Source organism: Castor canadensis, chromosome 13, assembly GCF_047511655.1.
Source record: "Castor canadensis chromosome 13, mCasCan1.hap1v2, whole genome shotgun sequence".
In the NCBI taxonomy this organism is placed as follows: Eukaryota; Metazoa; Chordata; class Mammalia; order Rodentia; family Castoridae; genus Castor; species Castor canadensis.
In genome coordinates, this window is record NC_133398.1 from 7,934,306 (window position 1) to 7,955,842 (window position 21,537).

Here is a 21,537-nt window from a genome sequence, read left to right on the forward strand (position 1 = left end):
CTGACTTGATAATGAGGACGGGCTCTGCCCACAAGGTCACAGGGAGGGTGTTGTCCATCAATTGAGTGAGTCAAACCTGTAGCTCTAAGGTTTTGACTGAAACCAGAACCAAAACCTAGAAAAATGTTTAAGGCAGATGTACAAACTGTGTAAGGAGATAGCCTGTGCTTAAAATTCTTTCAGGGTAGTACAGGAGGCAAAGAAGTTTGAAGAATCTTCTAAGTACTGGCATACGATCTTGATCTGTTTCAAAGGTATACTGTAGCAGGTATCAGTTTCTGTTCAAATCAATGAACTGGCTAATTTAAATGCAGGGCCTGAACTAAGCCGCCCTGGAGTTTCAGGATGAAACTCAGCCCTTAATTAGCACAGATGAAGCTAAGGTATGAAAGACAGTAGTGATGGAAAAGATGAAATCCCCTAATCAATTTCCATTTTAGGAAATAAAACCTGGAAATCTAGCTCTGGCAAAAACTCCTTGAAGAAAACTCCTGCAACTGTGGAGAACAAGCAGTCTGTAAAACAGTCTCCTTGAATGGCTGGTTTTATGCCTGATGAAAAGCCAGTCCCCATGGAGGCTCACGGTCCAGGTGAATGCCTTTTAATAAACATGACTTTCTGTCTCTAAAACAACATGAGAGGTGTACAAAATCAAGCTGATTTTAAGTGAGGGACTTTGAGATACAAGATGTAAATTCAAATTCTGCAGAAGAGTCTGCTTAGAAATATGGCATAATTTCTCTTCTTTTTCTACTCTTACAAGAGCACGATTCTCCTTTTGATTAGTATGTGCCAAGTGTAAGGAGGTGAGGGTGGATATGGATTGAGACCAGCATGTAAAAATTCAGTAGCTTAAAATGATCAAAAACTCTTGAGCAATCCGGTATTGATGGGTGGGGGCCACACAATTCTTACATGGTAAGCCCACTTTGCAGCCATTCTAATCTTTCCTTCTCTCCTGGGAAAAGGCAAACCGGCAGATCCGTTTTCTGAAACAACACTAAGGGCAGGGCTGTATGTAGCTCAGAGGTGAGAGCACTTGCCTGGTATACATGAGAACTTTGTTAGATCCCGAGCAAGGCCCAAAGTAAGAATGTTTCCAGCTTCTTAAAACTGACTCACAGCTACATGACAGACTGAGATCAGGAGGCTTGAGATTCCAGCTCAGTAAAAAGAGTTGGGTTTGACACATGCCTGCCATCCCAGCTACATAAGACTGTGATCAGGCTGGCCTAGAGGCAAGGCTCAAGAGGTGGAGAGCCTGCCTAGCTAGCCCTGATTCCACCTCCCAGTACCACAAATAAAACTGACTTCGGGATTGAAAACTGAGAACAGGAAACTGAGAACAGAAGATTCCTTGAGCCCAGGAGTTCCTGGGTGGCCAAGGCAACGTAACAAGACCTCCATCTCTTAAAACAAAATGGAGGGCCAGGTGCCAGTGGCTACACCTGTAATCCTTGCTACTCAGGAGGCAGAGATCAGGAGGATCGTGGTTCGAACCCTGCCCAGGCAAATAGTTCACAAGAACCTATCTCAAAAAAATCCATCACAAAAAAAGGAGTGGCTGGTGGAGTGGCTCAAGGGTTAGGCCCTGAATTTAAACCCCAGTACCAGGGGAAAAAGAAAAAAAAAAATGGAGACCGGCTGAATCAGTGTAAAGTTAACTCTCCCCAGCCATTTGCTTTGCATTGCACAAGGTCAGCAGGGTCAAGATCAGGGACAACAGCCCATGCAGTAGCTACCTTCTACAGATAGACATGGCTGTTCAGGGTGTGAGGGCAGTTGGGAGAATTCTGAGTAAAAATGACTGGCTTAAACCAAGCTCTCTGAAACAATCTGGAAAAGAAATTTAACTATAGAACTATTTACCTCCTTAGTCCTATTTTTCCTTGTTTTATAGCGATAGGTACTAGAAGGGACAGAGGGAGAGAAAGGGGGAGGAGGCAGGTAGAGAGAGAGAATGAATGAAAGAGAGAAAGAAAGGCTTGGCATGGCTCATGGCTATAATTCTAGCTACTAAGGAGGCAGAGATCAGGAGGATCGAGGTTTGAAGCCAGCCCTGGGCAAATAGTTCATGAGATCCTATCTCAAAAATAACCAACACATAAAAGGGCTGGCTCAAGAGGCAGAGCACCAGCCTAGCAAGTGTGAGGCTCTGAGTTCAAGCCCCAGTACCCTTCAAAAAAAGGGCACTAACCAAAATCAACAGCAGGGTTTAGATATGAGGGGATACGCAAAATGACAAGTTGGTTAAGATGGCCACTGCAGCCAGTTTTAACCACAGGACAATTCAGTTGTGTCTCAGTTGCAGCTAAGGGTTTAGCACAGCTTGCTCTGATTCTTAGTGATCTACACCACCCATCAGGCTGCGGGTATAGCTCAGTGGTATTTAATGGTTTTTAGAAATTTTTCACACACATAAGTGGTTTTTTTTGTTGTTGTTTTTTGCGGTACTAGCGTTTGGACTCAGGGCCTCACACTTGCTAGGCAGGAGTTCTACTACTTGAGCCACTCTTCCAGCCCCTTTTTTTGTTGGGCTTTTTCAGATAGGGTCTTGTGAACTATTTGCCTGGGCTGGTTTCGAACCTTGATCCTACTGATCAGCCACCGGTGCCCAGCAACAAGTGATTTTTTTCTGAGTCCAAACTCTAGCCAAGGGCATGGAGGAAGGAGTGAGGCCAGGGGTGAGGGGACAACAAGGTGAGCTTCAGGTACCACCAGGAACAGGGACAGTCACTATATCGCTTTCCCACTGAGAATGAGCCATGACTCATCTCCTGTTTCCTGGAAAACCAGCCAAGAGTGTGAGGCAGCGACAGGCAGCTCTTTCTGGCCTACCTCTGTTATCCACTTATTTATTTACGTTAAAGGAAAAAGCATCTGAATGTCTTCTTTTTCAGGTGCTGTACATATCCCATACTTTGGAACAGTGTTATTATCCTTTGAGCCACTGCTTCCTGAGCACCATCAGGGGCCTTACAATGCTGAGCTGGATTGTGCACAGACAGACATGTTAAAGTTGTAAAGTTGTTTGTTTTGGTTTGGTTTCTTTGAGACAGTGTCTCACTGTGCATCCCAAGCTGGTCTCAATCTTGAGAATCCTCCTGCCTCTACCTACCAAGTGCTGGGATTACAGGCATTCACCAAACTTTACAATATTGTAAAGTTTTAAGGCCAAGTACCTATACCATAGAAGGAGACTAAATTGAGCAGAACAAAATCTTGGGTTCTTGGTATTGGTTTAGCCTTCAACCACCCTGACCTCAGAGCCTCCAGACCCACTTCTGCAAAATATTCTGTAAAATAATCTTCAGCCAGGCGCTGGTGACTCACACCTGTAATCCTAGCTACTCAGAAGTCAGAGATCAGGAGAATCGTGGTTCGAAGCCAGCCCACGCAAATAGTTACACAATGCCCTATCTTGAAAAACCCCCGTCACAAAAAAAGGACCAGTAGAGTGGCTCAAGGTGTAAGCTTTGAGTTCAAACACCAGTTCTGCCAAAAAAAAAAAGAAAAAAGTAATAATAATCTCCAAAGATTTTAACTAACTCTACTTGAAGCTTTGATTTTCCCAACTTTAAAGACAACTCTGTACTTAGGGAAGACCACCCATGGCTTATAAGAGGGCAACAGGCCTGTTACAAGGTCAACACCATAAGGACTGTGTCTATACCAGGAAACATTTGGACTAGACAGAGTGACTCTACTACTTCAACATCATTTTAGAATTTCGTTTTCATCTTTCAATGTCCATAAGCCAGCCTCCCACGACCCACATCCCACCTCCAACCTGCTCTAGGATGAGGATGTCATTGTAGGACTGTGCTCTCCCTGGGTGCCACACACCCTTCCCACTGATGTCCATCCTCCTTGCCTTTCACTCCTCACCTAAGCAAGCTGAGGGCAGAAGGCAGGTAATTGTGACCAGTTCAGGGCATCTTACTATCAAGGAATCAAGTTACCTATACGTGTGACACTGTACTAGGCTCTTTATAAACTAATCACCATCTGAAATGGGTGTTCATACTGCCATTGTTTCTTATGAGACTTGGAGAGGGTGAGTCATTTGTTCAAGGCCACATAACCAGCAAGCAAGGCACAGAGGCAACATGTGAACCCAGGCCGACTACCATGCAAATCACCCCTTGAAGTGCACAATCCAGTAGTTTTCGGTATCTTCACAGATACGTATACTCACCAGCATGGCCAACTTGAAAACGTTCATCTCCTCAAAGAGAAGTCTAATGGCCCTTCCTTACCACGTTTCTTATCTCTCCACACACCCCTTCCCGCCTAGGCCACCACTAATCTTTCTGTCTCTGTGCATGGCCCTATTCTGGACTTTCAAACAGACGACCATAAAATGCATGCTCTTCTGTTGACTGGCTTCTTCCACCTGGTCGTGTCTCAGCAAAAGCTGTACGGTTAACTCCCATGATATACTGCGTATGGACAGCGTATCACGTGAGAGGTGCATGCCAACAATTACTGTTTTAGCAACAGCTGAGATTATAGGAAGATAACACAGGCAGTTTTTAGATTTTTAAAGGGCCCACGGGTCACTTTTCTATTGCCCCTTGAAGGTACATTTCCTGCACATGAGTAGAAGATACAAGGTGACAGGTTTCAGATAACAAAGAACATGACCCAGGACAGGCCCACAGTAAAATGGGCTGGATGACCATCCCTGATGGAAACAACAGGGGACCATCCCACATTGGGTGGAAGGCTTGCCAGTGGCCAGGATGACTGTGGTGGTCAGTGACCCTTCCAAGACCCTTCCAAGACCATTTCCTAATAGGAAATGGTTAAAATAAAGTCTGTTCGGACTTAGTGTAATGAAACTAGTCCTACATAAATATAGTTTTCTTTGCTGATTTCATCCCACAGCTGTATTTAGCTGGACTAGCAATGAATACCAGCATAATATTTGTTTGCCTCATTCCCCTGTGGTTTCTGTGAGACTTCCACAATTAATGACTCTTCCAACATCAGAGGAATTCACCCAACTGAAGTTCCAGATTGCATGGACTCTGGTGTAGTCTTATTGCTTGGTCTTAGGAATCAGGGTACCTTACTTCATCCTCTAAGTATGAACTCATTTTGTTTTTCTTTTTCTTTTTTTGAGACACAGTGTCACTACGTAGCCCAGGCTGACCTTGAACTGGCCATCCTCCCAAGTGCTGGGTTTACAGGTGTGTACCACTGTGCCTGGCTTCAAATATGAACTCATTTTTAAAATAATCTTCTATCTGGCTCCATGATCATGACTTTGAGCTAGGAACCAAACTTTGCAACAACATAGTATAAGCAATTTAATAAAACAAGCTCAGTCCAGCCTGCAAAATTGCAGGTCTTTCCCTAATAGACCATTATATCATTCCAAATGATGCCTATCCCTTTCTATGGCAAAGCCTCTCCTGTGGACTGTCTTATCCAACCTTGCCCACATCCTCCCCACAAACGGCCAAACATGAAAAGGTATAGAGTTCAGCAGTCCTGGCTGGTTAACAGTGCCAACCTGACATTGACGTTCTTCTGCTTGATTCAAGTCAAGTCAACGAGGATTGCCTCATATGTGCATTGCTCAGGTCAAGGAGAGAAACATGGCAGGGTGGCTTCTCATTCTTTGATAGGGGAAGCACTGAATCATCTTGAAAACTGTACTTTGGAAACAAAACATGTGGTTCTAAATGAATTTCTTGGGCTGGGAATGTAGCTTAGTGGGAGAGCAACTGCCTAGGTAATACAAGGCTCTAGTTCAATACCCCAGCACCGCAAAAAAAAAAAAAAAAAAAAGAACCCAGGTTTGGATATTATGTCATCTTTTTTTTTATGGCACTACTAAGCTTTGAACTCAGGGCTGCTGAGCTTGCTAGGCAGGTGCTCTACCACTTGAGTCACACCCCCTACCAGTCCTTTTTTGTTTGTTATTTGCAGATAGCGTCTCACATTTTTGCCTGGGCTGGCCTCTGACCCAATCTTCCTACCTATGCCTCCTGCATAGTTGGGACAACAGGCATGAACCACCATACCCAGCTTCTTTGTTGAGATGAGGGTCTCACTAACTTTTTGACCAGGCTGGTTCTTCCCTTGTAAAATGGTGTAAAGTCATTTTACTGCCTACTATGGGACTCAATCTAAACAGTATGCATGCATTTAACACCAGCCCCCTGTGCCTCAGCTACAGAGACAACCGTTTATAGGGAATACAACTTGTTTTCTTCCTCTAATTGGCTGTCTAAGTTCTAACCTATGTTTTAAATTTAAAACAAAGATTTTGTTTGGTCACATGAAAATGTTCAAAATAGTCTATGCTATAATTAGCTCTGGCTGAGTCTCATCTCCCAAGTCACTAGCGTTGTCATCATTATTTTTCTTTAATAAACCCTTCTCTTCTCTTGTCTCAGGACAGGCTTCTTGCTCACATGGCCTTTACAAAGAAAATGTCCCACCAGGCATGGTGGCATATGCCTGTAATCTCAGTTACTTAGGTGGCAAAGGTTAGAGAATCAAGGCTTCAGGCCAGTTCAGGCAAAGTTAGATAGAGACCCAATCTGAAAAAATATCTAAAAGCCAAAGGACTGGGGCATGGTTCAAGTGTTAGTGAACTTGCAGGAGGCTAAATTCAATCCCCAATATTGTCAAAAAAAGAAAAGAAAGAGAAGAGCAGAGAAGATTCCCCGGCAAGGGAGGGACGAAGGAAGGAAGGAAGAAGCCGCGTGCCAGTAGCTCACCCCTGTAATCCTAGCTACTCAGGAGGATCTGGTTTGAAGCCAGCCCAGGCAAATAGTTTCTTGAGAGCCTATCTCAAAAAAAAACCCTTCACAAAAAGCAAAATGGGCTGGTGGAATGGCTGAAGGTGTAGGCCCTGAGTTCAAGAAAAATTTCCCTGGCTGGCTGCCATAAGTCTCTTTGCCTGTTCCCATTTTAAGTATTTTTTTTTTCTGTCCAATCTCTTCTGATACAAAAGCAAACTGAAAAACCTGCTGGATTATTTTTAAAGAAAACTTGACCCAGGCTGTTATAAGCTAGCTTTGTGGAGTCACATGGCCTGCACTCACCCATCACCCACTGACAAGCACTCACAGCTGATTCCTGTGCAAACCCTGCATCTCAGACCGGTTTCACACGGGTCACAGGAAGCAGCTTCCAATGTGTAATGTGTTTTTCAATGCCTATTCCCACGGAAGACATCCATTTTTAACCAAAGCGCCCCCAAGTTCTCTTTCAGATCCACCAGTTCTGCAAAACTGCAGCATGGCTTTTTCTGTAGGCAGCAAATACTAATGATAGCTCAACAGGAAGTGGTATGGTGGTTCACAAGGCATAGTGTCTTCCTGTTGTCCAGTTATCTACAAAAAGATCTTTTTTGGGGGGGCAGCAGGGAGAAGGGGGACAGGGTCTTGCTACATAGCCCAGTCTGGCTTCAAACTCTGGATCCCCCTGTCTCTGCCTCCCAGTGCTGGGATTACAAATGGGTACCACCACGCCCAGTTAGATTTTTCTTCCTAATACTTAAGCCATTTCCTACAGGACTAACTTGTGTTCCTTTACAGATAATCAACTAATCAAATGAATCACATCTAATCTCTCAAAACTGTGTAATAATTTAATTTGTTCAAAAGCTCCAAGACTTGTATAGAGTCCATATTAAACCAACATCTCAAAAGAATAAAGAATTGTTTCATATCATGGAACTTAGATCAGTCAGAGTCAAAGATTTTGGAGTCAAAGACTTGGAAGCCAAAATGACCCCAAGGAGCTAGGCTCCCTTTGGTTAATCAAAAAGGTTTTCTTTTAGTTCTGGAAGAATGATCACTTTCTCCTTATTTGCCTTTAGGCAAATTCACTGCCCAAAAAAATGGATCAGGATCAATATAAGATATGCTATGAACTGTTAGAACATTTTTTTTATTCATATGTGCATACAATAAAATATTTTAACTCCCATTGAGGCACAAAGCTGGGTGTGAACACCGAACATACTCGGGCAGCCAGATGTCCTCAATGCCTGGCAAACAGACACCTATGCCCACACCACCCTGAGCACAGATCCTCCCAGTTGAACCACTGTCTTTTCAAGCAATTATCCATGAGCTATGGGAAAACCTTGAACTCACAACACCATTTTGTGTCAAATTGACTTAAAAAAAATTTTAGGCTGGGTATGCTGGTACACGCCTTTGATCTCCACTAGAGGCTAAGGCAGGAGGACTGTAAGTTCAAGGCCAGCCTGGGCTACACATTTTTTTAAACTTGTCCCTAGGAATTGGAGGGAAGGGGAACTTGTCTCTAATCCTGTTGGACTTAAGCTGACAATTCCATGTTGCGCGGTGTTACTCTTGGTCTTCCAAAGCTAGCTCTCAGTAGACCCTGGGTGCTGATTCGAGATTATCTTGGACAAGACACTTGATGTACACCCACCCGACTAACAAACTGGCTTAATTCATGACCAGATTTTCTTCATACTTGGCTATGAGGTTCTCTAGTTGTTGTATGTACAAAAGGGTCAAACTAACTTTGGAAAGAAACAGATTACTACGTACTCAACAGTTCAACTACAGGTTATAAATCAGGCTAAACCACAATAAATGAAATACTTTGACAGCTACAACGTCAAATCAAAAACCTTATCAGAGGAGACAGGGAAGAAAAAGCCACTGCTCCCAGCTTCTCACAAAGGACAGTGCTCTTCTTCCTGGCAGGTCCGAAATGGTCATTTCTCTGTCCCTCTCCCCCCACCTTGGCCAAGGGCCCACTCCAGGGCAAGAATAACAATCTCTCCTCTTAGGCGCACCACACTCTTACTTTTAGAAAGAATGTCCCCCAGATTTTCACACCATCCACACTCCAACCCTGAGGGATCACGACCCCATGTTCTGGATAAGCAATGGGACTGAGCCTAAGCCCTGAGAACTGCTGGTCCTCACCACCCACAGCCCTCACAGATCTGCCTGAAACCCCAGTTCCCATTTTCCCCCCAACACCCACATGCTTCTAAGAGGAACCTGATCAGGACCCACGGTGGCATGGAAACGAGAGGAAGAAAATAGAGGGGGGTGCTGCTGAAGACGAATGGATGAACCTGTCAGGGGCCTGGGGGTACCAAGCTTGGCCTTGACATCAGGAGGTGACCAAGGACCAAGTCCTGAGGCTTGACCTTCTACCTTGGGGAAAACCCGAGCTGGAAGGGACTTTTCGCCTATCAGAAGACCCAGAGGATACCCCAAATGAGCTTTTCTCCCCGGCCCAAGCGCGCATAAGTCCCACTCTCACCAGTACACAAACCGGTTGTCCATCTGTCAGTCGGCAGCACTGTCCTTTACTTCACATAGGGGTCCCGCCCAGCCTCAGGGGCTGTCCACCCAGACCTGTCAAGCTCCAGGCGGCTGCCGGAGAAGCCAGACATCCAGACCTGTCCCCAGCAGCCCGAACCCCGTCACCCGCACCTCCCTCCCCGCCGCGCGGACGGCGCCCGCTGCCTACCCGGAGCTCGCCCTCGGTGCGGTGCAGTCCCAGGCGTCGCAGCCCCACCGCCAGGTCGTTGACACACAGGCCGCCGTCACGGTTGACGTCGAGCGTCTGGAAGAGGCTCCAAAGGCGCAGCCGGTGGTCCGGGCCCCCGCAAACCGCGCCGCCGCACGGGTCCCCCACGGACGCTGGCGACGAGGCGGACGACGAGGCGGCGGCGGCGGCGTCCGGCGGCGGAGAGGCCACGCAGCGGCACAACACGCTGCTCACCATCAGGCGTGAGGCAGGGGCACCGGGCGCGAGGCAGGGGCGGCGGGCCGGCAGGGACTGCGCGGAAGCACGCCGAGTTTCCTCGGACGGCGAGCGCGGGCTCCGAGATGCCGGCAAGCTGGCGGGGGAGGGGCCGTTTCCGGGAGCCCCGTCCCGCCCCGCCGCGCTCCTCCGCCATGGCCACGCCCCCAGGCAAGCCGCCGGCCAGTCACAGGCCCAAATGAAGGCCCCCCCCCGACGGGGCGGGGCCTATCTAAGGACTACCCTGCTCAATGGAGAAGGTGTGGCCATCCCGCGCAGCCTGGGACCGATTCAAACCGCGGGAGGAGGGGATTGGCTGAACCAAGCTATAAGCAGAAGTCGAGTAATTGGCAGGCGGAAGGCTCCGTGTTCAGTTACCACTGAGAAGTGCTGTTTTGAGTTGCGAAATTATAAGGATGTAAAAAAACGATTGTGTACAGAGAAACCGTAGCTTCACGTGGGAACCAGTATTTGTGTGAGAGCAGTTGTGAACTGAAGTAACAAAACCGAATTGGAGCCCTGGAGTGAAATTAAATATTAATTGGCCAATGACTCTAGACCGAAAGCACCAAGTATTCTCAGGAGACCGGGTTTTACTCCCTAAAGCCACCAATAAAATAGCTGAATTTAACGGCGTAAGAGTTGAAATACCGATAATTGAACGACAGAATGATTTGCCAATGGAAGTGAATAAAGGCTGAGTGGGCGGAGCGCTCTAAAGCGACAGACACACCTTTAGACCAATAATCAGGCTACTTTAAGTAAGTAGGTGTGCTCTTAAGCGGAATGACAGACCGGAAGAACCAGTGATCGACATGATATTTGAGCCGCGACCAACCAGGAGGGAAGGCTTCCCTGGAGAAGCTCTGAGGGGCGGGAAGAAGGGAAGTGGGCGGATCTTCGCACGCCCCAGCGGAAGAGGCAGATTCAGGAAGCCATTACGCAGCTGGCTGGCAGCGGCCGGGCGGGTCCGGGCTGGGCCCTACGCACTTTGCGTAGCGAGAGGGGTTATCTAAGGCCTGGTGCTAGGCCTTGAGCTAGCCTGTCCTATGCCCTGGAGTGGGGGGGTGGTAGGTAGGGGCGAGGCCAAGGGAGAAAGAGAAGGAAAATTGGGGCTGTTACAATTTCTTTAATAAGAGAGGAGAGGAGAGGCCATGGCTGTCCCAGCTAAGAAGAGGAAGATGAACTTCTCAGAGCGGGAGGTGGAGATCATCGTGGAGGAGCTGGAGCTGAAGAAGCACCTGCTGGTGAACCACTTCAACGCCGGGGTCCCCCTGGCTGCCAAGAGCGCAGCCTGGCATGGCATCCTGAGAAGGGTCAACGCTGTAGCCACCTGCCGCAGGGAGCTACCCGAGGTCAAGAAGAAGTGGTCTGACCTCAAGACCGAAGTCCGACGCAAGGTTGCCCAAGTCCGGGCTGCTGTGGAGGGTGGCGAGGCTCCAGGGCCCACTGAGGAGGATGGAACTGGTGGGCCTGGGACAGGAGGTGGCAGTGGCGGCAGTGGCCCAGCGGTAGCCCCCGTACTGCTGACCCCCATGCAACAACGCATCTGCAACCTGTTGGGCGAGGCCACCATCATCAGTCTTCCCAGCACTGCAGAGATCCACCCGGTGGCTCTCGGACCCACGGCCACTGCAGCCGCAGCCACGGTCACCCTGACACAGAGTGAGTGACCTCTCCTGCCCAGTTCCCCGTGCATAAATGGGAAGGGCATCCTGGGGAAGGTTGGTTGCCAAGGGTCAAAGGTCAGATGGGGATCTTGGAAGACCATGTGGCCTTCCGTGCCCACCCCAGACAAAAGTCAACTTGCTATCTCTGGCACTTCCTCAGCATGTGGTCTGGCCTTCTAGCAAGCTGGATAGCTGTCTACTGTGTGTTGCCACCATTTATGTCCATGACTTATCTCCACTGGCTGGACTATGAGGTCTTTGAAGACAGAGACTGTATCCTCATAGGACTTATCACAGGACATGACACAAGTGGGCAGCCAGGTTATTTGTTGAATTTCTAGATGGGAATGGTACTGCCCACGGGAGACATCCATGTGGACAAAGACATTCTGTGTTCTCAGTGTGGCAAACATACATCAGGCGCTGTTCAGAAACTTCATGGCTCACTGGCACTTATTCTATGCCAAACCCTGTCCTGGACACTGGGATTACCCAATGTATTTAAAATACAGGTCTTAGAGGTGGGCATATAGCTCAGTGAGAGAGTGCAGGCCTAGCATGCAAGAGCCCATGGGTTCAATCCTCTAGCCCCTCAAAAAAATAAGAAAAATTTTAGGCTGATTATATCCTCATAGAGCAGATGAGGCATATATATGAAAGAGTTCACTATCAGAGGGGAAAGCCTCAGGACTCACAAGAGGAAGGAGGCTTCTTTAGTGCAGTGGAGCACACAGTTGATATTGACATTGAAGGATGGAGAAGATTGGCCTCTTTCACACACATGGAGACCCAGACAGCCCTCCTAGGATTCCTTTGAAGGTTTTCTGAGAGTAACAACAGAGCTCAGCTGGGTGGGTTTTGTAATTGAGATAAGGGTTCATGCCCATAACTGTGAACTCTACCCATTTGCGATGGCCTGTGAATTATATCAACCACTGATTCTTACTGAGGCTTGGGGGAATTGGGTGCGAGTATGAGTGCCACCTCTGTGCAGTGTCATATTTGTCAAGTACATACTGAAGTGGGAAGGGGGGGAACGACAAACACTGGTCTAAGTCAGATACTGTTCTGGAACAGGAAGGATGTTTAGGTATCCCATTGACCAAGGTGATTAAAGAGACAAGGAGACATTTACTGGCCACTTTAGCAGCTTCCCTTCTCCCACCTTCTCTTCTGCTTGGCCACAAAAGACAAGGAAGTCAAGAAAGCATTGAAGGAGGTAGAAGTAGTGTGGCTGCAAACAGCTACATAGGACACACCAGGATGCTTACTGCGTCCTGGCATCTTGGGGAGCATGTGGCCTTAACTCTGAGGTGCCTTTATCAGCTAGAAGCAGCCCAGTTGAGGTGGTTTTGAGTATGCTGGGCTCTGGTATTGTGAAGACCCTGTTCACTTCTTGGGTCTGCTGAATGAACTATGTGACTTTAAGCAAGTCATCCATGTTTTTGGGTCTGTTTCCTCATCTGAAAATGAAGATGACAGTACCTACCTCTTGTCATTAGGAGAGTCATCAAGCTAATGAGTGCAAAGTACCTGGCACATAAGTGCCATAACATTTTTGCTAGTATTATTAGCGGCATCATTTTGCCAAATCCAGGGCTGCTGTTTGGCTATCAGTAGATTAAGATCCTGAAGACTGGCTGGAGTAGTATTAGTATCTCAGTGATAGAGCACATGCTTTACCTGCATGAGGCCCTGGGTTCAATCTCCAGCACGGAGGAAAAACCAGATCTGATCCCCTTAGCTTGTCTATTTATAAAACCAGGGGAGGCCTGAACTCCCCTTTGTCTCTCTGCAGGACAGGGCTTAATGGCCTCCTCACAACTTGCACAGCCAGCATCATTCCTTCCAGAAGGTGATCTGCCTCTGCTTTGGCTCTTTCTCCCCTGCAGTCCCCACTGAGACCACCTATCACACACTGGAAGAGGGAGTGGTGGAGTACTGCACAGCGGAGGCTCCTGCGCCCCTGCCTGCAGAGGCCCCCATGGAGATGATCGCCCAGCATGGAGATACAGACACGTCTGTTAAGCCGCAGGCGCTCAAGAGCCGCATAGCCCTCAACTCTGCCAAGCTGATCCAGGAGCAGCGGGTCACTAACCTGCATGTCAAGGAGATTGCCCAGCACCTGGAGCAGCAGAATGACCTGCTGCAGATGATCCGACGCTCCCAGGAAGTGCAGGCCTGTGCCCAGGAGCGCCAGGCCCAGGCCATGGAGGGCACCCAGGCAGCCCTGAGCGTCCTCATCCAGGTCCTCCGGCCCATGATCAAAGATTTCCGCCGCTACCTTCAGAGCAACACGCCCAACCCAACCCCAGCCTCTGATCCTGGACAGGTGGCCCAGAATGGGCAGCCAGACAGCATCATCCAGTAAGAGGAGGGGTTGAGCCATCTTTCTGCTATGATTAGATGAAACCTGCATGGTCTTGTAAGTGGCTTCTCTGATTGGCCTTAGAGAGCCATGTGGACAGCTCCCTCTTTGATAGACCTTTGGGGTCTGCTGTTCTGAGAAGATGGAGACTGGGAAGAGGAGACATGCTGGGCTCTTGAGATGTGCACACCGTTACTCCACAATAGGAACCATCTTGCTAACATCCAGTAGATTGGTTAGCTGGGAGTCGTGTGCTGAGATGGGACATGTGTTGACATGAGCCAGGGCTTAGGACCTGACCCAGACTTGGTCTAGGACAACTCTTACTAGGGGCCGTGTCACAGCCTGGGATCTGTGTTGAGCTGCCCGACCCCAGGTGCCATCTTTTTGAGTACCAACTGGCAGCGGTGCTGACAGTAGGGCAATAACATCTTCCTCCCTTGGGAGGCAGCGCCACTGAACCCAGAGAGGAAACCCTGCCTCTCTCTCCTTCTCACTGTGCCTCAGTTCTCAGGGGACTCTCCTCGCTTCTGTGCACTGACCCCATTCCCCACCCCAGGCACAGCCCAGGAATGCTGTGTGTGGTGGGACTGGGTTGGCCCCTCTCTGGTCTTCCACAGCATCTCTGGTCAGCACTTTTTGGTTTGCCCCAGAGCATTGACTTGGGTCAGACTTCGTGTGCTGTCAGTTTTAGAGAAAACCAACCAGTGGAGAAGCTTGTCCTCCTACACTGCAGTGGATTTTTCCAGAAGGCTTACTTCAAGCCAGTTGTATTTATTCTGTATGTGGACCCCTTCTAGAAAGGCCTCCAAGAGAGGGACTCTGCAGCCCACTCTTTCTCCTTTCCTTTCTGCTGACCACATTTCCAAAATTCAGTGCAAAAATCAGCCCTGCTCAGCATCACAGTCTGGATCCAGCCCTGCTCAGCATCACAGTCCAGATTCCTCTCCCTTGTCTCTTTATTCAGTGCCTCCTGTTCTCCACACGTCCTCTGATTGGCTGAGTGAATTCAAAGCCAGGACTGACCTTGAGTGTAAGAAGTGGGACCATTTGAATTCTCTCCTTGGAGGATCAGAGTCTTGGAGAGCTGAAGGAAGTGCTGTTCTACCTTTTAGCTTTTTCCAGGCTCTTGGCAGGATTTCACCTAGACAGTATTTGTCTCTTTCATTTTTCAGACTTGCCATTGATCACAAAGGCCCTTACATCTCCCTAGATGGCGTCCCAAGTTTGACGTTCTGCTGCTGATCCCTGGGCCACATGTGATCGTTGGGAACAACTCATGGCTCCAGATCTCAGCCAAACAGGAGGCCATGCTGCCCTTCTGGGCGTACTATATGATCACAGGAAGATGCCGTCTGAAGACAGTTGGGAGGTGGCTGCCCCACCGTACCCCTCTTTAGGGAGGCCTGTGCGCAGTCAGCTATGAGAAGTGGAGCTTGATGGGGCTCACGGGTGGCAGAAGGAAAGCTCTTCCCAGCATGGCTGGAAGGCAGCAACTCTGGTGACTTGGCCCCTTGCTCTGTGGTGCCTGATGGTCCCAGCTGGGTAGCTTCAGGGACTTTCAAAGGATTTGTGACAGAGTTTGATTTTTCTCTGGGGTTAGAAATCTGAGCCAACATTGTGTCTATTCTATTTGGGTATAAAGAGAAAGCCTGGAACACTTAAACTGACTCGTTCTTTCCAGGTCATCATTTTAAATTAAAGAAATATCACTTTTTTACACACACTTCTCAGTGTCTTTTTTTGGTTCTGAGAACTATGGCCCACAGGCCAAATCTAGCCCATCACCTTTTTTTTGGGACGGTGGGGAAGTACTGGGGTTTGACCTTGGCCTCATGCTTGCTGGGCAGGCACTTTACCACTTGAGCCATGCTCCTAATCCCCATCACCTATTTTTGTAAATGAACTTTTATTGGCACACAGATACACCACTCATGTATGCACCTATGGTTGTTTTCCGTGCTTTAACATCACAGTTGAGTTGCTACAACTGAGGCATGTGGTCCACAAAACCAAAAATGTTTAGTTTCTGGTGTTTTACAAAAGAAGTCTGCCTATTCCTGGGTTAGGGCAGTGCTTCAGACTTGGGAAGAATTACCAATCCCAAATCTCACCCAAAACCCACAGTAGATTCCTGGAGGGAGAGGTCTGAGACTCTGCAGGGTAGACACACTGAATGATCCTGACACTTTCCAGAGTGGAAGACGAACTCAGCTGGAACCTAGATCCTGCTCCAGTGTGGGCTGGTAATAAGTCCTGTCAAGCAGAGGTACTCATTGAAATAAGACTGGAGGAATGGGGGCATGGCTCAGATGGAAGTTCCTGAATTCAAACCCAGCACCATTGAAAAAATAAAATAAACTTAGCTGGGCACCAGTGGCTCATGCCTGTAACCCTAATTACTCAGAGGCAGAGATCAGGATGATTGGGGTTCAAAGCTAGCCCAAGCAAATAGTTCTCAAGACTCTCTCTCAAAACCAACACAAAAAAGTGCTGGCAAGTGACTCATGCTAAAAGCGCCTACCTAGCAAGCTTGAGGCCCTGAGTTCAAACCCCAGCACCACTGAAAAATAGAATTTAAAAGGAGTGAGTGTAACTATTGAGACTTGTCTCATTATAATGGAAGCTTTTGTGGTCTGAGCCAGATGACAAAAGATGTGGCTCAGAACTAGAGGGTGGTAGGAGCCCAGGAAACAGAGAGTCAGAAGGACTTAAGGCAGTCTGCCATAAAGGAATCAAGGCCAGTGCAGGAGTTGCACAGCACCTAGTTGCTCTAGCTGCAGGGGCTTTGAAAGAGGCAAGTTGTCCAGTTATCCAGCACTGAGCTGAGCTGGAGCCTCCTGAGCCACTATGAGTCCCAGCAGCCCATTAGGACAATAAGCCAAAGTGAAAGTCACAGTCAAGACTGTGACCACGGAGTTGGAGTTGTGCCTCAAGTGGTGCTTTGCAAGCACAAAACCCTGAGTTCAAACCCTAGTCCCACCAGAAAAAAAAAAAAAAAAAAGACTGTGACCACTTACTGTGAGAGTATAAGAAGAGAAAATGTGTGGTGGTGCACATCTGTAACCCCAGCACTTGGGAGACTGAGGCAGGAGGAGTTTGAGGCCAGAGCTGAGTGCCAGTGGCTCACAGCTATAATCCTAGCTACTTGGGAGGCTGAGATCAAGAGGATCACAGTTGGAGGCCAGACTCAGCAAAAAGTTCATGAGACCCTCATCTCCAAAATAACCAGAGCAAAATGGGCTGAGGTGTGGCTCAAGCGGTAGAGTGACTGCTTTGTCACTCTACCCATCCCTCAGTCCCATCCCACCATCAAAAAAATACCAGTCCCTAACAAGGTGGACATGAGAAGTTAGCAAGTTGCTGCTTGTCCTCTGTCTCACACAGAGTAGGTGTTCAATAAAAGTAGCTGCTTGTCTCAATGTTTTGTTGTGTAACAAACCACCCCAAAACTCAGTGGCTTAAACCCATGATCATTTATTTGTTCATGATTTTGCAATTCAGATGGAAGGGCTTGTCTCTTTCTCAGAATCAGTTAGGGTGGCTCACTAGAGCTGGGTGATCCACCTCCAAGATGGCTCACTCTCATGTCTTGCATGGAAATCTCCCTGAGATGACTCTTTGACCATTGGGTGAGGCCTTTGGAGGATGGTCAGGAGTAGCTGCTGGACCAAACCCAACTCTTTTGTTTGGAGCTGATGAAATGAACTTGGTATGAATGTTTGCAGAGGGGGATGTGGTTCTCAATGTCACCAGTCCAGTGACAGAAGCCTAGAGGCTGTGCCGGAATGTGCTGGCTCTTTGCCAACACAAACTTTCTCTGCCCCACCTCATCCCTTGACCAACCCCTGGGGCAGCCTTCAGAGCTCAGCTTGGTTGTCCTTCCCAATCCCCCCACCCCCCAGGCCAGCTCTCCCTGCTGTCCCTCCTGTGGGTCCCTATATAACTTCTCCCTAACGCTTATCCCATGAGGAGTTGCTTCTTTTCAGTCTGATTCCCTCACTAGGAGATCTATGGCTCCAGTGACCTTACCCATCTTGTTCCCAACTGTAGACCAACTCCGGGAGTGATCTCTTCCTTCCCAGCTACCCAAGTTGGTGTTACCTGGGTAACACCCTTGATCGCTCCCACAGTGTCACCTCTGTGACATCCAGTATTGGTAACATTGCAGGTGGTGAATGCTGGGGAGGTTTTAGAGACAGGCCAGAATGAAGCCTCTGCCCAGTGTTTCCAGGTTCTTGTCACCACTGGAGAAAGAAGCAGACACAAAAGAGGGAAGTAGGAGAAAGTTTTATTTCAAGGGGTGACTGCAGGATTCTTAAGAGAGTGGCAAGCCCCAAGATTTTGGATAGTGTCTTATGGCAAACTTTAATGAAGAAGAGGATTACTCATGAGTTAAGGGGCAGGAGCAGGAATTCCAGGAATGAGTTGAGATTTTCCATGAATAGGGTTCCTGTTTCTTGTCCTTATATGGGGTTTTCAGATGCGTCATGGTGTCAGATGTATGAGGGGAACAGTCAACTGTGCAAGGCAAATGGTATGGAGATGTCATTACACTGAAGCAAAGGACAGTTAGTGGTCGTCTCAGGTCGTCATGCTGGTCCCAGCAGGTTTTGGGTGGTCTTGCTTCTGTACTGTTTGAGCGGTCATGTGATAGGCGTCCAGGCACCATGCAGCTTCCCTCTGCCTCTGAACTTGCCTCTTCAGTCTCACGTTCTCCCACCTGTCATCTCTAGCAGCCTCTTCCCTGGCCTCCCTGCGTCCAGACCCTTCTGGGGAGAGTTTTCAGAAGGGTGCTCCCTATTCCATCCTTTCAAGGGTTTCCCTGAACTCCCAAGATAGAGTCTGGGCCCTGTGGCATGACCTGCAATGGCCTTGTAGGTTCTAAAGCTGCCTTTCTACCTTGTGCTCTGCCTTCCAGACACACTGAAAATTTACTTCTATAACGACACCGGGCTCTTTCCCTTTACTCTTCTCTTGCTCAAAACACCTTTCTCCCTTCTCATTTCCTAACTCCTACTTATCCTTCACGTCCATCTGGGTGTCACTTCCTCCAGGGAGCCTTCTTGGGTCACACCCTGCATTTCCTATCTCTCATGTTTATTCCACTCTACTTGCATGTACATACATGTGATTGTATATTTAAATTACTGTGTCCTGCTATAGGAGGGTTTCACAATAGCAGCACAATTAGTGTTCAGGGCCTGGTAACTTTGTTGCAGGGCTGTCCTGTGTGTTTTAAAATAGTTAGCAACATCTGTTGTCTGCCTGCTAGATGTGATAAGCAGAAATGTATCCATGTTACTTGAAAATAAACCAAAAATGTTACCAGAAAGTCAGTGCAGCCCTCTACCTCAGTCCTTGCCTCTAAAAGAAAAGAATTCAGGCAAGATATGAAAATGTAGTGAAAGTGATATTAAAGTTTATTAGGAAAGGAACACACTTTCAATGGACTGAAATCAGAGAGAGAGAGAGAGAGAGAGAGAGAGAACAAGAATGTCAATTACTTTTACCCTGGCACCAGTTTTTATTGAAGTGGAAGGGGCTTGGAGTATTAAGTCCCTCCCTAGGATCAGCCCACAGGGCTGAAGTCAGAAGATCATGAGGCTAGCCAAGTGCTGGTGGCTCACGCCTATAATCCTAGCTACTCAGGAGGCAGAGATCAGGAGGATAGAGGTTCAAAGCCAGCCCAGGCAAATAGTTTGCAAGACCCTATCTCAAAAAACATCCAACACCAAAATCACTGGCAGAGTGGCTTAAGTGCCACAAGGGCTGGCAGAGCATCTGCCTAACAAGTGTAAGGACCTGAGTTCAAACCCCAGAGGTGGAAAAAAAAAGATCATGAGGCTAGGGTAGGTCTACAGATTTACAAAGTACAAAATATTTCTAGGTCCACCTGCCCCTAGGGTATGGTTTACAGGCCTGGGTCTATTTTGTTAAGTAAAGATCTGTGGTTTCAGAAACTGATGCTAACTCAATTGTGTTGCCTACCCTAAGGTGACAACCCATGACCTTGGACCTACTTTGATCCTAACAGGGATTGTTAAGTGTTTTTCTGTCAGAGACCTTGGAGAATCCAACATTTTAGGTTTTCTTTGTATGTCCCCATCACTCATGGCTAACTGCTACCTAACCTCCAGTCCTGGCCAAATATGGCCTGAGGGCCAAAATCACCTCCTACTGTGTAGTCTGTCTTACTCACAGTTACCGTTCACATGCATAGCACATGTGGTCCATGGACTTTCATTTATTTATTTTTTATTTATTTTGGTGGGACAGGGGTTTGAACTCAGGGCTTCATGTTTGTAAAACAGGGGCTCTACTGCTTCAGCCATGCCTCCAGTCCATTTTGCTCTGGCTAGTTTATTTATTTTCAGTACTGGGGTTTGAACTCAAGACCTACACCTTGAACCACTCCACCAGCCCCCCCCCCTTTTTTTTTTCTTCCAACCCATGTCTCCCCATTCACAATACAGAGCAGGCACAGGGCTTGGGCTTAGATGTATATGAGGTAGGTTTACTTTGCCTCCTGTTTCTATACAGTCAGTGGAAGAACACAGCCTGTGGTAAGCACCAGGAGGCCCACCAGCCTGAGTAGCTAGGATTACAAGTGTGAGCCACTGGTAACCAGTTTGCACTGGTTATTTTAGAGATGGAGTTTCTTGAACTTTTTCCCCAGGCTGTCCTCTAACCAAAATTTCAGGATCAACCACCAGTGCCTGGCTCCCTGGACTTTTTTTTTTTTTTTTTGGTACTGGGGATGGAACCCAGGGTCTTATGTATGCTAGGCAAATGCTTAACCACTGAGCCCCTCCCTGAACTATTTTGATGCTCATTTTATTGCAGTGTTGGCAGAATTGAGCACTGGCAGCATTCCCCAAAGATGGTTTGCTTTTCCCTCATTGGAGAGCTGAAGAGCTGAAAGCCAGGACTCACCCACCTGGTGGCACACACTTGTAATCGGCAGAGCCAGAAGTCCACCCCATGTGTGCTTGACTGCATTTGTGAGTCAAACTCCCATGACAGTGTAAGCATGAATCAGCCAACCTTCCGGAGCTGCAGCCTGGACCCTTGGACCTGTGACAGGTGCCTCAGGAGCCCCACCCTGAGTGGCCCAGCCCCACCTGACTGCCATGACCTTGGGCAAGCCCCATCATCGGTTGGGCTTCCAGTTCCTTTCCTGTGCCCCTGCCTGAGGATTGAAGGAGGATTTCCTGAGGTTAATGCAATAGTGAAGGAGACAGCCCCGCTCAGGGCCTCCCCTTGAAAGGAAATGGACATGTGGGCAGGAAGGGGCCCACCTGGGCACCCATCATAGCCTAGTTCTCCAAGAATTCTGCTTGGCCAGGGTCAGTCTCATTTACCTCAGCCCAAGGCAACTCAATCACGCTTTGACTCAGATAAGGAGTCCCATGCTTGTCCATGCAGGATCCCAGGTGAAGGTGAGGTGGAAACTAATTCTGCAGCCCTCTCAAGGTCAGGAATGTGGCCTGTCCTGCCTGTCCCTTTTTACAAAAGAAGCCAGAATCTCAGGTTTGAATGTGAACTCTCCCAGATCAAACATATTGACTATGAAGTATTTCTAAACCTCCTGTAAGCCAAACAAACACCCAGGGCTGGATTCAACCCTTAGAAGTCTGTTTGCAAGATCCACACTTAACCCTTTGGGGACCAGTGTATAGTCCCCCGGGAGGAGCCAGAAGTAGGCAGCTGCAGGCAGAGGTTGGTAGGCAG

At 48.1% G+C, this 21,537-nt stretch overlaps 2 protein-coding genes and 1 non-coding gene across 5 annotated transcripts in view; 1 reads left to right on the forward strand and 2 right to left on the reverse strand.

Annotated features, from left to right (window-relative positions):
* The window catches only part of Slc25a25 (solute carrier family 25 member 25), a 32,071-nt gene extending 22,228 nt beyond the window's left edge, over positions 1–9,843 (reverse strand). The window contains exon 1 of one of the 3 annotated variants that reach the window (XM_074053120.1): positions 9,490–9,843. In XM_074053120.1, the coding sequence (XP_073909221.1) occupies positions 9,490–9,747 (258 nt within the window). In that variant the 5' untranslated portion in view covers positions 9,748–9,843. The remainder of the gene's footprint in view (positions 1–9,489) is intronic. The other 2 variants (XM_020164283.2, XM_020164284.2) reach the window with 2 other exon arrangements.
* An 858-nt stretch (positions 9,844–10,701) lies between these two features.
* Naif1 (nuclear apoptosis inducing factor 1) lies at positions 10,702–15,525 on the forward strand. Its single transcript, XM_020164252.2, has 2 exons — positions 10,702–11,430; positions 13,328–15,525. Exons 1-2 carry the CDS (start codon positions 10,920–10,922, stop codon positions 13,804–13,806), a joined length of 990 nt encoding a protein of 329 aa, XP_020019841.1. The 5' UTR covers positions 10,702–10,919; the 3' UTR covers positions 13,807–15,525.
* A 4,729-nt stretch (positions 15,526–20,254) lies between these two features.
* LOC141415998 (small nucleolar RNA SNORA51) lies at positions 20,255–20,386 on the reverse strand. The gene has a single exon (XR_012440936.1). It is a non-coding gene; the product is annotated as a small nucleolar RNA SNORA51 (small nucleolar RNA).
* Between the last annotated feature and the right edge of the window lie 1,151 nt (positions 20,387–21,537).